Source organism: Hypanus sabinus, chromosome 8 (assembly GCF_030144855.1).
Source record: "Hypanus sabinus isolate sHypSab1 chromosome 8, sHypSab1.hap1, whole genome shotgun sequence".
Taxonomy (NCBI): Eukaryota; Metazoa; Chordata; class Chondrichthyes; order Myliobatiformes; family Dasyatidae; genus Hypanus; species Hypanus sabinus.
In genome coordinates, this window is record NC_082713.1 from 12,773,600 (window position 1) to 12,790,080 (window position 16,481).

A 16,481-nucleotide genomic window follows, 5' to 3' on the forward strand; every position below is an offset into this window, starting at 1 on the left:
AATCCCAATTTACCTGCATTTCCCCCCCCCCCAAAAAAAACCCCTCAGTTTCACACCTGATGCAATTTATACTGGTCAATTATCACATATTTGGGATGTGGGAGGAAAATGGAGCTTCCTGATGACATGGAGAAGGTTCAGACTCCACACTGACAGCACAGAATGCCATGCATGTCAGGAATGACTCTCACCACTGGAACTGCCAGTCAGAACTGCCTCATCACCACAACAAGTGTCAGCGGGAGAGCTGTGATAAATTTCCAACACCAACGAAACAACCCTTCCAAATCCAATATTGTAAAACAAGGAAAAATGCCACCAGCTATCTTTCTTGGAGTATAGGTTCTTAAAAGTCTAGGGGGCAAAGGTAGAAGAAAAAAGTTAAGGGGCATAATAAATCAGCCTTGATCAAACAGTGGACCTGACTCAATGTGTGGAATGGCCTAACTTTGCTCCTGTATCTCATGGGTATGGTCTTAATAGTCTTATCAAAAACTAATATAATTCCCCCCGATAAGACACACACACACACACACACATACACACAAAATACTGGAGGAACTCAGCAGGTCTGGCAAGTGTGGAAAAGAATAAAGAGAGAGGCCTAATGAAGGGTCTCAGTCTGAATTGTCGGCCTGAAATGCTTTCTGACATGCTGAGTTCCTTCAGCATTCTATGCACCTTACACTCGATTTTTATCATCTGGAAAATCTCTCGGGTTTACTGTACTGTTCAAAAGTCCTTGGTACATATATACAGCTAGGGTGCCTAAGACTTTTGTACAGTGCTGTATTTGTCAACATGGAGTGGAGAGCGAATTTGTGAATCTGACAGGAGCTAAGGAAGTTGGGAATAACGAGGGTGGAGCACTGTGGGAGGGGTGTAGGACAGGTGGCAGAGAAGGAGTGCCAAGGGCAGAGGAGGTGCGGGTGCAGGCACAACCTGCCCTGAGGTACCAGGCAAGGTCATTTGATTCCAAACAATTGATTTACTGACCATTACAGAATGTCTCCAACTCCCTCCCTTCTCACTTCCCCTTTTCCAAACCATGATTTCCCCTTTCCCTGCCCCTTCACTCTCTCAGTCTACAACAGAGACCCATATCAGAATTAAGTCTATCATCACTCACATCTGTCATGAATTTTGTGTGTGTGTGTGTGTGTGTGTGTGTGTGTGTGTACACACACACCTGACTTTCAGACTTTTGCACAATACTGTATAATTGTCTCCCCTCCCCCTGTGTTGAATGGCCTAATTCTGCTCATATGCCTTATGATCTTATGTTTGTTTAGAACTGGCTATGTGCCGGATAACCTTCCCAGTCACATGTGCTTACAAAAAGTCAAATAAATCCTCTTTCTGGGCATGCTGGAGTCCCAGGCCAGCTAGTGAAATGGATATTAAATCGCAATAAAAAAATTCCCACCAAATTATGCCCAATCATGTAAAGCACTTCAACGCTTGTTTGTGATATTTAATTAAAAGTTTAAGGTTAAGAGGTTTTACATCAAGGCATATTACAGCTGAGTGATGTTGCTTGCACTGTAGTTAAGATGGAAAAATATCCACTTCATGTTTTTTTTGCTTTGAGAATTAACAAGGGATAATATCAACCAAATGTATTTCATTAGATGCAGATAAATTGCAAATTAGCAATAAAGTGCGCCATCAAAGAGAGTCAACGGGATGCAAATAGCCTGTATTAGGATCTTAAAATAGAGTATTTTATGAGGCAATGAAGGTGGGATATAACAACATGACAATGTTTAAAATAATATTGCAATAATGCTACTTAACAGCATCTTGTTGTTTTCAAGCTATTTTGCTAAAACACATTGTGAAGTCTCATTTTTTCTGCTCTCTCTTTTATTCACTGCAGAATTCTTTCATGAGCTGGACACACTGATGGGACCATTAACGCAGCATAGCACTATGACTTCCCTGGTTCGCTATACCCGGCAGGGACTCCATTGGTTGAGGGTCGAAGCCCATCTATTGTAGTGACTGTGCTGCATGCTGCTCTTCTCTATTTTTCCATTCGGTTTGCATTTTCCATCTCTACCTCTGCCAGGACCATGACTGGCAGATCTCACTGCCAGTTCCAGGTTCCAGATCGAGCCTCCAGCAACACCCCTCCTGCTGCACTTCAAACTCACGCGATGTTACTCGATCAAATTATGCCCCCATCTGCAGCCACCGGATAACCTGAAGCCAGTATGTTGGGGGAGGAGGAAGTCCAGATGGGAGAGAGGAGCGGTGGAGTGAAACACCAACACCAATACGTTTTTCGTGCTTTCATCTGAGTTCATCGACTTTGCTTGTCCTTGAGATGACAGCGGGCTTTTTACCACATTGTACACAGCCTGAAGGCCAAGACAAGGCAAAATCAGTTTAAAATCGGAAGTCAAAAAGCATCTGAGAAAATATGAAGGAAACAACTTGGCTGAGTTACTTACGGAAACTCCCAACAAGAATTACACCCAAAGAATTCATTGTTACACTTTCTTGTAACTCAGACCAAGCGAGGAACATGATGGACCATTACAGAATAATGAGGTGCAGACTGAGCCCAAGATTAGAACAGCATCTGACCCTCACACAGGCAAGTCATCAGACCCTTTATTTTATACCCTTTTTAAGGAAAACACACTCAAGTAGAAATGGAAAAATGCTCATTGAACTAAAGTCCTCTCTACTTGCTTTCTGCAAAGTGGGAATTCACCATCTTCCATGTTGTCAGGTATGCCTTAGAGATTGGTGATCACAAGCACTTTTTTTTGAGAATATTTATTAAGAAAGAATTCCTAACACCTAGGTGATGTGTGAAGGAAAAATCCCACACTCCAGCCCTTGTCATTTATAAGGAAGAGCCTGAAACCTGGGCTGTGTATATTTTTGAAGGTGGTTTTAACCCTTCCAACTGCCATGACAATATCATCAGAGATATTTGGCTTCTATTTTCTGTAACTGAAGATCTTAGCTCCTCTCTTTCATATTCGTCTGATTTTTTAAAATTACTTTATGCAACATCTTACCCCACACCAAATTACAGAACAGAAAACTGCCTCCAACTGTGATGATTTCGTCTTTGAACATTTTGAGAACAAATGGCTTGCAGAACTATGTTTTCTCTAAGATGGACAAATGGATTAAAAAGGAATCAAAGGCCTGAAGTTTGTTGCACAAGTACCTAACATGCTCCAGTGAAATTTCTCACTGTTTCATCATAGTGAGACATGGTGTTAACCTGTGTCAGATACATGAATTGTCATCTCCCCATTACCAGCTGAGGGCAGAATTTCTGAAAGGAGTGCTCATATGCGGATACCTCACGGCATCTGTCCAGGATCAAGATCTGTGACATCTACAGACTACATCGAATCTACTAAGGATTCTCAATATCAAATTATATCACAATACATCTCAACTTAACTGAAGCGAGCAGCACAAGGGATCCTGTTCACTTGATGACTATCTCAACTGAGTTTATATGTAGCCAGGTGGAAATGATTATAGGTGGTTATTGGTGGAAACATGACATGCAATATAATTTCCTATGAATTAAGTGCCATTTTGTTGTCCTTAAAGCATTCCTAAGCCTGTCTCTGGTAAAAGGTACAATTATCATGAATTCAGTGTCCATTCTTTATCAATATTGGTTGAGCTTCAAAAGGTAAATGCAATGCAGTGAGGTAGTAGAGAAGGATTCATGCTAGGTATTTTAATAGGATACATACCTGACAAACGCAAAGATGGAAAAGATTAGGATAGACAAAGCTGTCTGTGCCTTATTAACTTTTGAAAGCACAGCCAAATACAACAGGAGACAGATAGCTCATGGGCACAGAAACACAACATTGGGGTGTCTGCACACATGGGTAAGTCACAGACTTGAAAACCTTTCATTCCCTGGGCTTGGTTGGTATTTTGAAACGTTGTTGTGCTCTGCCTGAAGATTTCCTTGGAATTTCCACTCACTGTCCAATCAGCCATATCCTTTTACTTCCAAAGCTTACACCTGAACGAGCCGAATTAATTTGATTTTTATTATTACTGGGAAGTGGCCTGTGGGTGTGCAGTACCAAAAGGCATAAAAGAACTGAGTATACCTATTGCCTAAATATATCGAATGGGTCACAGTGAAAGGCTTTGGCTTCTCCCAGATACTTACAGCAGACTTTTGCTCCATCAACTTTATGGTAGAGTTTTAAGTGAGGAGGATGTATACCTAAAAAAGAAAAAAAACTTGCAGGGTTACAGGGAAAAAGGGACAAATTGGATCAGTCTTTCCAAGAGCCAGCAAAGGCATTTTAGAACAAAAGGAAGTCATATGTACGATGCAAGGCTCAATGATGTAAGGTGTTCTATGCACCACTTCATATACCCTCTTTCTAATAATGGTGGGAACTGAATACACATCAATATTGTTTCTGCCTGAATAGGAGGTTGTTGTGGGGGTTAGATAAAGGAACAGACAATGAGGATTTTGGTGATTGACCTTGTACAATAAGGGCCCAAAAATAAATTGCCACTATTAAAAAGAGAATACTGCCAATTCCACCATCACTTTCTGTTTGACAACATATCTGCAGAACCATATCGCCTTGTACCAACTGCAAAGGATAAAGCCTTATTTGCAGACTATCTGTTATCCAAAGGCGATGCAGGAATCCACAGAATTTGTGGTCACCTCATAATCAAGCACAAAGGTGAAGAGGATGAATTTAGCAGGGCATCCAATTGAATCCTCATTGCCATTCCCCCCCCCCCCCCGCCTCACCCCTCGTGCACACTCCACCATGTACAACAACCGCTCAAGGGTTAGTGGGTTTAATTTGGTGTGGAGTCATGAAGCACTACAGCACCGAAACAGGCCCTTTGGCCCATCTAGTGTGTACCAAACTACTATTCTGCATAGTCCCGTCAACATTCACCTGGACCGTAGCCCTCCGTACACCTTCCATCCTTGTACTTATCCAAACTTCTCTAAAATATTGAAATTGAAATCACATGCACCACTTCAGCTGAAAGCTCATTCCACACTCACACCAGCCTCTGAGTAGAAAAGGTCCCTGCTCATGTTCCCTTAAACATTTCATCTTGCACCTTTAACCCATGAACTGTAATCTCAGCCAACCTCAGTGGAAAAGCTTTCTTGCGTTTATCCTATGTATACACCTCATAACTTTATCTATCTCTGTCAAATCTCCCCTCATTCTTCTACACTTCAGTGAATAAAGTCCTATTAAACCTTTCCCAATAACTCTCGTCCTCGTCCCAACAACATCTTCATAAATTTTCTCTATATCCTTTTAATTTTATAAATATCCTTTTTGTAAGAGGGTGACTAGAACTGCACACAAATTTCCAAATTAAGCCTCATCATCATCTTGTACAACTTCAACATAACATCCCAGCTTCTATATTCAGTATTTAGATTTTATGAAGGCTAGTGTACCAAAAGCTCTCTGGATGACCCTATCGAGCTGTGACTGATACTCCCCAAACCCTCAGCCTCTCCCACCATGGAGCGCAAAACAGCAAGAGTACAGCAACTGCTTCGCCTCCAGCTCATGCACGGTCCTGGTCTGGGAATGTTCCACCATTCCTGCAATGTCACTGGGCTTGAATTCTGAAACTCTCTGCTCTGAGGTACCCAGGGAGCACCTTCTCCAGAAAGAATTGCATTCCTTCTTCATCAAAATCAAATAAAGATAGGTAATTAATGCTGTCCTTTTCCAGTGACACCCATAGTTTGAATAATAGTTAAATAAGCAGCCCATCTTTGACTAGCAAGCCACTGTGTTTAGCTACACCTTCTGGCTGCAATATCTTACTCTGCAGTCCCAGGACATCTTCCCAAAAATGCCAGTGTAAAAGAGGCCGCACCGATTTGTATAGCCATCTGGACAGAGTGGTAAGCTTTAGAAATATCATTTTATGATAACATTTCAAGAACAGGAACAACAGCCATTCAGATGGCAGAGTGAACCCTTTCACTTAAGAGGCAACTGTGGCTTTGAAGTCACATCTGGTCCATATTAAGGTAAATGTGGAGATTTGCTTCATTAAAGGACGTTACTGAACCAGATGGGCCTTTATTTTAATGTGTTATCCATTAAGATACAAATATTACAGTGCAAATACTGATAACTACCACTTCTGATAATGGAATTTTTTAAAAATTACATTTTTATATCATTAAATTAATTTAAATCCTCTTGCTGAATATTAAAATTCAATCCCTGCTCCACCATCCGATAAGATCGGGTTGGCCTGATCTTGGCCAAAGTTCCATATTCCTGCCTGCTCCTCTTGTCCTCATCTCCCCTTCGGTCTCATTGTTGGTCCTCCTTGACTTTCGACATGCTCAGTGACTCTATCTCCATGGTGCCCTAGGCTGGAGCATCTGGAAGAGTCTCAACCGTCAAAGGGAAAAAATCTCCCTCTTCTCCATGTTAAATGTAGAAACCATGCACCCTAGTTCTAGGTACACAAGGAAGGAGAATCATTCTCTCAGCTGCACACTCCTTCCCCCACCCCCGAATATTATATTTCCACGAGATCAACCTTCTTCCTGGCCAATCTACTTCAGCCAAGCTCAGTCACTCCATTGAAGACAGCCGAGTGAATTCAGGAATCAACCTATGACCTGGAACTAACCTCGTGAATCTTGTCTGATCTGCTTCAAATACAGGTGTATCCCAGCCTGCTTAAGGTGGATGAAATAGTATACTGTTCTGCAGTGGTTGTTTCATCAGGGTCCTGGACTGCTAAAGCAAGATTATTTTATAATCCATCTGCTTTGCAATAAAGGCCAAAGTCCCATTCCAACGCTCCCTGGCCACTCGTTGAATCTGCCACAGTGGGATTTGAACTCATGCCATTAGGTCCTTCAATCCCATTTGAAAGTCCAGCCACAATGTGACCACGCCATCAGCGTTTGCAGCGCTACATACATCTCTTTAACCCTTTGTCCAATGAACACAGTGGGAGATATAGACTTTGACATTGGTTATGCCCACAAATTGTTTATCTTCAAGATCTGTTTGCTTCCCTTTAGTACATCTTCTAAGAAACTTCCTTTCAAATTTTTCACACAGTGTATTTCAAATTTACTGCCAAAGCAGTTAAGTAGCATTTCTGGGTAATGAAGATACCCTGCTGCTTTGCGAGTAAGTTATCTGAAGCACACTAGTATGATAACTTGAGTATATTCTCCAAAGGAAATGTCACTGGTGGGTCCTCAGACAGCTGTGGAGGCTGATCCAGGATCCACATATTCTGGTGCGGTGTGGGCACGAGTAAGTGGTGGTTGTGGTTAGTGGTTGAGTCTTTTGGTGGTTCAGTCTCTCCTTTCACAGTTGCCGTATGTTCTCTGTGGCAGAGCGGAGGTCACTCTCATGTAGCACAGCTCCCTCTTGAGCAATTTTCCTTCAGGTGAATCTGTTGAATGCAATGCCTTCCCAGATTTTAGATGTAATGTTGAACTTCTTCAAGCTGATTTTGATGTTACTTTTGAAATGTTTTCTTTGCCCACCAGCGTTTCACTGACCTTCCCTCCACTGAGAGTAAGGATCTGTTTGGGAAGACATGAATTAGACGTAGCCTATCCATCGGAGTTGCTCTCTGAAGTAACTCATAGATCTATGAGCAAAGAGTGAGAAGTGGGTAACTTCATTGAGAGGTCCATATACAGTCAGAACCTGAATGAAGACCCATTGCTTCTTTAGGCCACCAATACTCCCACAGTCTTTGAACTTTGCAGGAGATATAGACATGGACATAGGTCCTGTCCATTGTTAGCAGAAGACCTAAACCTAAGCCCAAAATTCCTCCATTCCTGCCCTCAGCAATGAGCTAGTGGAGAAATTAAGTGTCCTTTCAGATACTGATCCCCGCCCCAAATACCATATCTAGTCTGACACCAAAGCTGTTTACTTCGCAGTCTGGTGGTTTGATTTTCCTCATCATTGCAATGCCACCTCTCACGTTCACCCCAAAAACACTGTAAATCACTCTTAATAAAGAGCGGGCAGCAGTTCAGGAGGAAGCTCATTCCCATCTTCCCAAGGGTAATAAAAATGGGCAGTAAATGCTGACCTTCCTTGAAACTCCCTTATCTCATGAGCGAGTGAATAAATAAATATTTCTACCTTTATTTACGTTCTACATTCATCTGGGGACAAAATATTCCTTAACATTGACCTGCCGCACTGTCTACCACAATATTTCATAATCCATTTTGACTTTCAATACCCTCCTTAAAACTTACTGCCTTGATAAGAAGCTCGTTCTTGCTCTTAATGTCCCATCAAATGATGTTTGGATCTGGTCCAGAACAATGAATTCACTGGGGATATTCTCCTATGTTAATAACATATAGATACAAGGTATTTAACCTCACTGGAACCTTATATAAAATCGCCACCGTAATCAATCCTACAAAATATATGCACAGAAGTAAATTCATAGATTTTAATTCCATATTTATCATGTGTGGATACAATATTAAATATGAATTTTCATATGTCAACATTGCTGAGGGAGAATAATTCTGCCTTCAAACTCCCGACAAAAAGAAATTCCCTAGAGAGCTAATTGTGGATCAGTTCATCACCCAAGATAGTCATTCAGGAATTGTTGCGCAGCAGAGTAATCAAAGCAATTTGCATTTATATAGCGCTTTTCCTGAAGTAAATCACCCAAGGCACTCCACAGCAGATACAAACTGACACCAAACCACAGAAGGAGTTATTAGAGTTTGTGATCATTAATCTGGTCTGGGTTTCAAGGGAAGGCTTATAGAAAGACAGAAGAATCAATGGCGAGGTCAATCTCTGGGGCAGAGCCAAGCCATCGAAGGCACTATTGCCATTACTGGAGTGGTTACACTTGAGGGAAATGCAAGAGGTGGGAATAAATGAATGCAGGACCACCAGAGGGTTGGGAAGGGATTAACTTGGTGACAGGCAATGCAAGGGTTCTGAACAAAAGTATAAGCAGATGACAATTGAGCCATTGGTGGTTCATGAATTGGTGAAGGATGAACGTAACCTATTGTTAAAACTCCCTGGATACCCAACTGAAAAGAAAGACTACACTTGGTTTCTTTTACTGATGAGATGCTTAATCATTCTTGTTTCCAAGAAATGAGAGCAAGATTAAAGATACTTGACATTATTACAATATGTCATAATATTTGGAAGATATGATTAGACATTTTGGTTGGAGAAAAATTGCAGGTGGCATTCTATATTGTGAATGTGACTTCAAAGGGTCTGATTTATCTTGATCACAGCCAGTTGAGTCACCTTTTGTTGTAGATTGATATTGAGTTGTAAAAAACCCACAGGCACAAATTAGATTTCAAAAATAATCTTCCAAAAGACTGATTGAAATAGTGTGAATTTATTTATACTAAAAGTGGCATCTTAGTTTTTCAAAGTACCATAAATTTGAGTAACTATATCGTATAAATTTGGCAAGGGGAACGTGAAAAGCAACAGGTGCCTAAAATTGTGATCAACCCGCAGTGACTTACAGTTGATAGTCCTATAGTTTAAAGGGTAAACACAAAATGGCTGCTCTTTTGGATAGATTCCAGAGGAGAAAAAAAGAAAAAGGACTGCGTATTGACACTTCAGATCTTTAATAAAAACTCAAAGGGAAAAACATTTCAGTAAGGAACCAATTGGGTATTTTTTTCAATAAACAAGAGGCAATCTGATTTTTCACCTTTATCTGCAACACAGTTTGAAAGAGCTTTTCCAATGAAAGGCCAAGCCTATCTTTGGTAGTAAATAAATTATTTTCTTCTTAGACAACCTTTCATGTTCAAGGATGACTTGCTTCTGAACGACTGGGATCAGAGGTGGGGTACACACCAATTCTGCCTCAAAGTGGAACTTGTTAGACTTGCTGGGGCTGGCACGTGGTGGTGCACTATTTCTACTGAATGGTCTTGAGGTTCTTTGTGTCTTCATTTTGATTGGTCAGAAGCAAGGGGAACTGTCTTGCAATTTTTTAAAGGAAGATTATTCTTGAAACGTTCTATTGGATCTCATAGAAATATCTTTAAGCAATTCAGAGCACAGTGCCTGTTTCCAGGACTCACATAATAGGTATAGGGACAAGATACCCTGTTCTTGAAACCTGATTTAAGAGTAATTACAGCCTGAATACTGAGGGAGTTACAAACTGGCCTGGCTCAGAGCAACGGACAGTGAGCTACCAAGATCTCCAAGGAAGTCTCTGTGAGATTTCCACCACACCTCAGATATTCACTGGCATTAATGATGAGAATTCTTGAGTTCACAACAAACAGCATAAAGAAACACCTTCTAAAGCGTGTTTGTAAAATGTTGTCCCATGGAAGGTAGAATTTTCTAGCCAAATGTGTGCAAGTTCTTTGGAGATTTTATCTCATTTTGTAACAGAGTCAAGGGCAATAGTCATTATTGCTATTCCTCCATTGTAGGTGGTTATTTAAAACAAAACAAAATATGGCACAAATCAATCTTATTGGTATAAAACCTGTTTCCATTCCTTTTGATGCTTGAGGTACATTGAGTCATGACTTATTGTTACATTTTTAAACCAGACTAAAGATGTTTTATATAATAAAGCTCCAATTTGGAAACTTATTTATTAGAGAAATAAAGCAGAATATTGGCTAAGCAGATAATTTTTGACAGTAAGCCATGTTTTGTCAGATTTTGATTCTGTTTGACAAGTGTGAATTATTGAGTCTATTGCTCATGCCATGTTTAAATGATTCCTCTTCTGCGTTGGGTGCAGTCACTTCACATCAAGCACCTACTCAAGACATTGTAAATACCACCCTTCACTTTCCAGGTTTTTTTAAAAATTTTACTAATCAAAATTCCATTGTTGGAAAAAAAATACGCACATCTACTGATTTGTTACTGCCAAAAGTTGACAAGTTCACTGCCTGATCAAAAAGAGTTTTTTTTGTTCAAAAACAGCTCTCAACGCACCCAATTCTCTCTCAGTCCCACCGCACCACCACGTCTCTCAGAAACTCTTTTGCTGCCTATTAGTTGCTTCACCATTTGCATCCCATTGCAAACTGGTTGGAGACATCCACTGAGTTTCTGCCGTCATACCATTGATTAAAGGAGGGATGTGGTGCACAGATGTAGGTGGAGGGGAGGAACACATCCAGTGTAAAGGTTAAGAGAAACACATTCGACCCCAACATCACAAGTAGACTTCATTTGACAGGCATGCTCTTATCTATCCTTGTAAAAAAATAATAATTTTTTGGTAAGTTATGAATTTTTTGTACAGAGAGCTAAAATGTAATTATGTTAAGCTATTGATTAATCTCTGTAAAGCTGTGGGAGGTTGATTTCTTTGGCTTAAATATGAAATATTATCTGCCTGTTTTGCTTTGTGTTTCAGCTGTGTTGCACAGTTAATGCATTTTTGTCACTTGTGTGTTCATTTGGAAACATTAATACTAAATGTACAAACATTAAACTGTTATTGGTATTTTTTGTTCTTTTTAAATGTAATGTCTCAGTATAAATAATAATTGTATGAACTGGTATGACTGCTTCTCTCAAAGAGGGCTTAATTATATTACCAGTGTGTTGAATAATAACAACCTACAATAAAACCATTTTTTTTCTTAATATGGTCTGTCTGAGCTGTCTGGGTAGCTTGGTGGTTAACCATAGCGTACATTAAGAGTATCCTAAGCGTACATTAAGAGTATCCTAGGAACTGAAGTGTTCTAAAATATTATCTGTGTGTAGGAGTTGGGAGTCGCAGCAAACTAGGTTGCTTCACACTTTCCTTCAGTTGGTCTCGATCTTTCCTGCTCTTTTTCCCAGATCCACTCCCATTTTCTGGATGAAGATTTGAGAACAATGTTTAAGTGATGTGTAAGGAAGGATGAAGCCTATAAAACTCAGCCTTGTTACACCAGGGAACCCATGTATGTTCTCCTGCCAGAGAAGGAGTTAGACCACACATGGAATATTGTGTTCAGTTCTGGTTGCCTCATTGTAGGAGTGATGTAGAAGCTTTACATAGGGTGCAAATGAGATTTTCCAGAATTCTATCTGGAGTAAAGGGCATGTCTTATGAGGGTCGGTCAAGTATGATAGGGCTTTTCTCTTAATTTGGAGGAGGATGAGAAGTGACATAATAAAGGTGCACAAGACGATAAGAGGCATAGATCTAGTGGATAGTCAAAGTCTTTTCGCAGGGTGGTAATGGCTAATATGAGGGAGCATAATTTTAAGGTGATTGGAGGAAACTGGAGGGGTGATGTTAGAGGTATGTTTTTTACAGAGAGTGGTGGTGCATGGGATGCCCTGCCAGAGATGATGGCTGAGACAGATACATTAAGGGCATATATGAGACTCTGATGGGCACATGGATGAATAAAAAATGGAGGGAAGGGTTAGATTGATCTTAGAGTAGTTTAAAAGGTCAGCACAACTGAATGGTCAACTACAGGCCGAATGGTCTGTAATGCATTATGCTATTGTATGTTCTATGTTCAAGTTTTAAAGCAAGTTCATGTGAGGAGATACAGAAGCCCATTAGGGCTTGGACTGGCTTGTTTTGTGACACTCCCATTGGCCAAATAACAAGGAAGAAAAAAATTTGTACTAGTTTACACTAACTGAGGGCATCATCCTGACTTACTTAAATTACAGTACTTTGATGATGTAGCAGCCAATTTTTTTTTGCTGTGAATGATTAAACTGATGTCCTATAGAAGATAGAACAGTACCACACAGGAAAAGGCATTGTGCCAAACTAAATAAGCTAGTAATTAGACAACCAACTCAACTAATCCATGCTGCCTACACAATGTCCATCTACTTTCACATTCTTCACACTTACATGCCTAAGAGCTTCTTATACTGTACATCTTTATTGTATTTACCACCAACACCATCCTTCGCAGCACATTTTGTGAAAAAACTTGCCCCCCACATCTTTGAACTTTCCCCCTCTCACCTTAAATGCATGCATGTTGACACAGAAAGAAAGATACTGGCTGTCTACTCACCTGCCTATCACTTCCCCCTGGGGTCCCTCCTCTTCCCTTTCTCCTACGATCCATCATCCTCTCCTATCAGGTTCCTTCTTCTCCAGAACTTTACCCTTCCTACCCACCTGGCTTCACTTATCAACTTCCAGCTAGACTCTTTCCCCTCCTCTGCCACTTTTTAATTTTGCATCTTTCCCTTTCCTTGTCAGTCCTGAAGGAGGGTCTCAGCCCGATATGTTGACTGTTTATTCATTTCCATAGATGCTGCCTGACCTGCTGAGTTCCTCCAGCATTTTGTGTGCATTGCTTTGGATTTCCAGCATCTGCAGGTTTTCTTGTGTCTGTTCTGTTTACGCCTCTCATAGTCTTACAAACTATACTCAACTCTCCCCTCAGCCTCTTGTGGATGTAAAAAAATCCAAAGATATTGTGTTGAAAAGAAGAAAGTGGAAATTTATCATCAAGTTCTTTGGGACAATACCTATTCCTCAGCAACATCAAGAATCAGAGTAAAAACATGAAAGTTCAAAATTCAATGTACAGCAATGATCAAAGCATATATATTTTACCATATACAATCCAGAGAATTGTTTTCTTTCCAGAATTTACATGAGAAAAAAAGAAATACAATGGAATTTTACAAATAGACAAAAATGCTGTAAATATTCCAAAGGTGTGGAGAAAAGAAAAGAACATTTCTGGTGATGGAAAATCATGAATCTCAAAGACAAAGGAGATGGTGATGGACTTTAGGAAGACGAAGCCTGCTTTGCTCCCTGTTACTACTAATGGTGAGCACATGGATGCGGTGAGGACCAACAAGTACCTGGGGTGCACCTGGATGTCAGACTTGAGTGGAGCACCAACACAGAGGCTGAGTACAAGAAGGGCCAGAGTTGCCTCTACTTCCTGAGGAGACTGAGGTCCTTTGGAGAATGCAGGTCTCTCATTCATGTGTTCTACCAGTCTGTTGTCGCCAGTACGATCTCTTATGCGGTGATGTGCTGGGGCAATGCCATCAACACGGGTGATGCCAACAAGCTCAATAAACTGATTAGAAAGGCTGGCTCTGTTTTAGGAGTCAAACTGGACACACTGGGGGCTGTGGTAGAACAAAGGACCCTCCAAAAAATCCTGGCAATTCTGGACAATGTTTCTCACCCTCTGCATGCCACTTTGGCTGAACAGAGGAGCACTTTCAGTAATAGACTAAGCAATTGTGCTGCTCCAAAGAGCACTATATGAGGTCAATCTTGGGCTCTATAATGAGTCAACCTATAACCGAGGAAGTGATGACCCCTCCTCCTGTTAGACTGTTTGTGGTAATTTATATTTTATTCTTTCTACTTTTTTAATATTTGTATTTGTGCACTTGTAATGCTACCGTGGCACTGTAGTTCCCTTTGGGATTAATTAAGTATCTACTTATATATTTCTCTCCCCACAGGTACTACTTGACCTGTTGAGTAATTCCAGTATGCTTTTGCTACAAATTGTCAGGATCTGATGGTTTGTTTTGCATTTAGATTTTCATGAAGAATCTTGTTGTCAGTGCTGTTTGTGCCTCGAGAAGGATCATAATCTTGTCATGGGCTTGGAGGCTTCTATGCCTCAAAGACCTAGAGAACTATGTTGCCTGAAGTCAGGGCTTTATCCTTTAGCTCTTGGTAGGGTCACCATGTCAAACAGGTCAAAGGGTAGATGCTAGACTAAGACAAAATTGTTTTGGAAAACTCAGTGAAGAATCATTCTGCATCTGACATCTGAATGCTACGATACTCCTGAGTCTATTTGGGACTTGTGTGACTGACGGTAGCAAAAACTGAGAGGAAGCTATTGACATGATGAAGGAAGCCCTAAACACCACCAGAGATGGAGGACATTCATTGCTGCCCTAAATGCCAGTGGTGCAACAGTTAGTAAGTATGTTAGTGCTGTTTGCGGGGACTTCCTGTGAGCAGTAATGTGAAAATGCTTCAAATGCATGTCATTGATCGTAGTGCAGGTGAGCAAGTTAAATGTACAATAAAATTGAGGGTGAACCATGTAACAGTTAGCACAGTTGCTGTCTCACTGTTGACGTGAAACAGATTTGACAGCAATCTCCAGTGCTGTCTATGTGGAGTTTAAATATTCTTCCTGGTGTTTCTTCCCATATTTAGTTTGAGAAGATTGAGGGGATCTCATTGAAAATCTTGTAGAATATTAGAAGTTCTAGATAGAGTGGACGTTTTCTATAGGTGTTTTCTATAGTGAGAGTGTCTCGGACCAGAGGGCTCAGTCTCAGAATAAAAGGGCATCCCTTTAGAACAGAGATGAGAAGGGATTTCTTTAGGTAGAAGGTGATGAATCTATGGAACTTATTGCCACAGACGGCTGTAGAGGCCAAGACACTGGGCATATTTAAAATGGGTTTTGATGGGTTCCTGATTAGTAAGGGCATCAAAAGTTACAGGGAGAAGGCAGGAGAATAGGGTTGAGAGGGATAGTAAATCAGCCATGATGGAATGGCAGAGCGGGACGAATAGCCTCATGCTGCTCACATGCCTTATGATCTATCCCAATAACATGTATGGGGCACTGTAAACTGCTCCTCATGTGCTGGTGAGTGGTCGAATCTGCAATAGTTGCTGGAGCCTTGGAGACAAACTAAAGAAAGGAATTCAAAGACCAAAAGTTCAAAGTAAATTTATTATCAAAGTATGTCACCATATACAACTCTGAGATTCATTTTCTTATAGGCATACTCAAGTAATCCCAAGTATAATAATAACATTGAAAATATGAAATGAAGAGTCCTTGAAAGTGAGTCCATTAGTTGTGGAAACTTTTTCATGTTAGGGCAAGTGAAGTTGAATGAAGTTTTCCCCTTTGTTTCAAGAGCCTGGTGGTTAAAGGGTACGAGCAGTTCCTGTATCTGTTGTTGAGGGTCCTGAGGCTCCACTACCTTCATCCTGATGGCAGCAGTGAGTAAAAAACATGTCCTGGGGTGTTGTGGGTCTGTGATAATGGATGCTGCTTTCCTGTGACAATGTTTCGTGTAGATGTGTTCAATAGTGGGAGGGGATTTACCAATGATGGACAGGGGCTTATCCATTACTTTTTGTAGGATCTTTTGTTCAAGGGCATTGGTGTTTCCAAGCCAGGCTGTTATCACTAGAGTAAGTATAAATGCTACTTGTTGGTGTGCTTAGACTCTGTAAGGGCAAAGGGTCTTTTTTTGCCCATATTCTTCAAATTGTGCTAGAAAATTCAGCACTGTAATTCAAGTCTCATCACAAACCCTCCTGTGAGGCTGTGGCTTAAGTCAGAAAAGAGAGGTTGCACATTTAGTTAAGCAACACACAAGAAGATTCTTTCAGCGAATGACATTGCCAAACAGTGGCAATGCCTCTCAATTATACTCCCACAGTAGTTGATCTAATTTGTATATGCAAATTAGCCT

General features: G+C 40.6%; 1 protein-coding gene across 6 annotated transcripts in view; it reads left to right on the forward strand.

Moving 5' to 3' along the window:
- The window catches only part of aff2 (AF4/FMR2 family, member 2), a 690,205-nt gene extending 678,545 nt beyond the window's left edge, over positions 1 to 11,660 (forward strand). For all 6 annotated transcript variants that reach the window (XM_059976692.1, XM_059976694.1, XM_059976693.1 and 3 more), the window contains one exon: positions 1,880 to 11,660. In XM_059976692.1, coding sequence (XP_059832675.1) covers positions 1,880 to 2,001 — 122 coding nt within the window. In that variant the 3' untranslated portion in view covers positions 2,002 to 11,660. The remainder of the gene's footprint in view (positions 1 to 1,879) is intronic.
- The last annotated feature ends 4,821 nt before the right edge of the window (positions 11,661 to 16,481 follow it).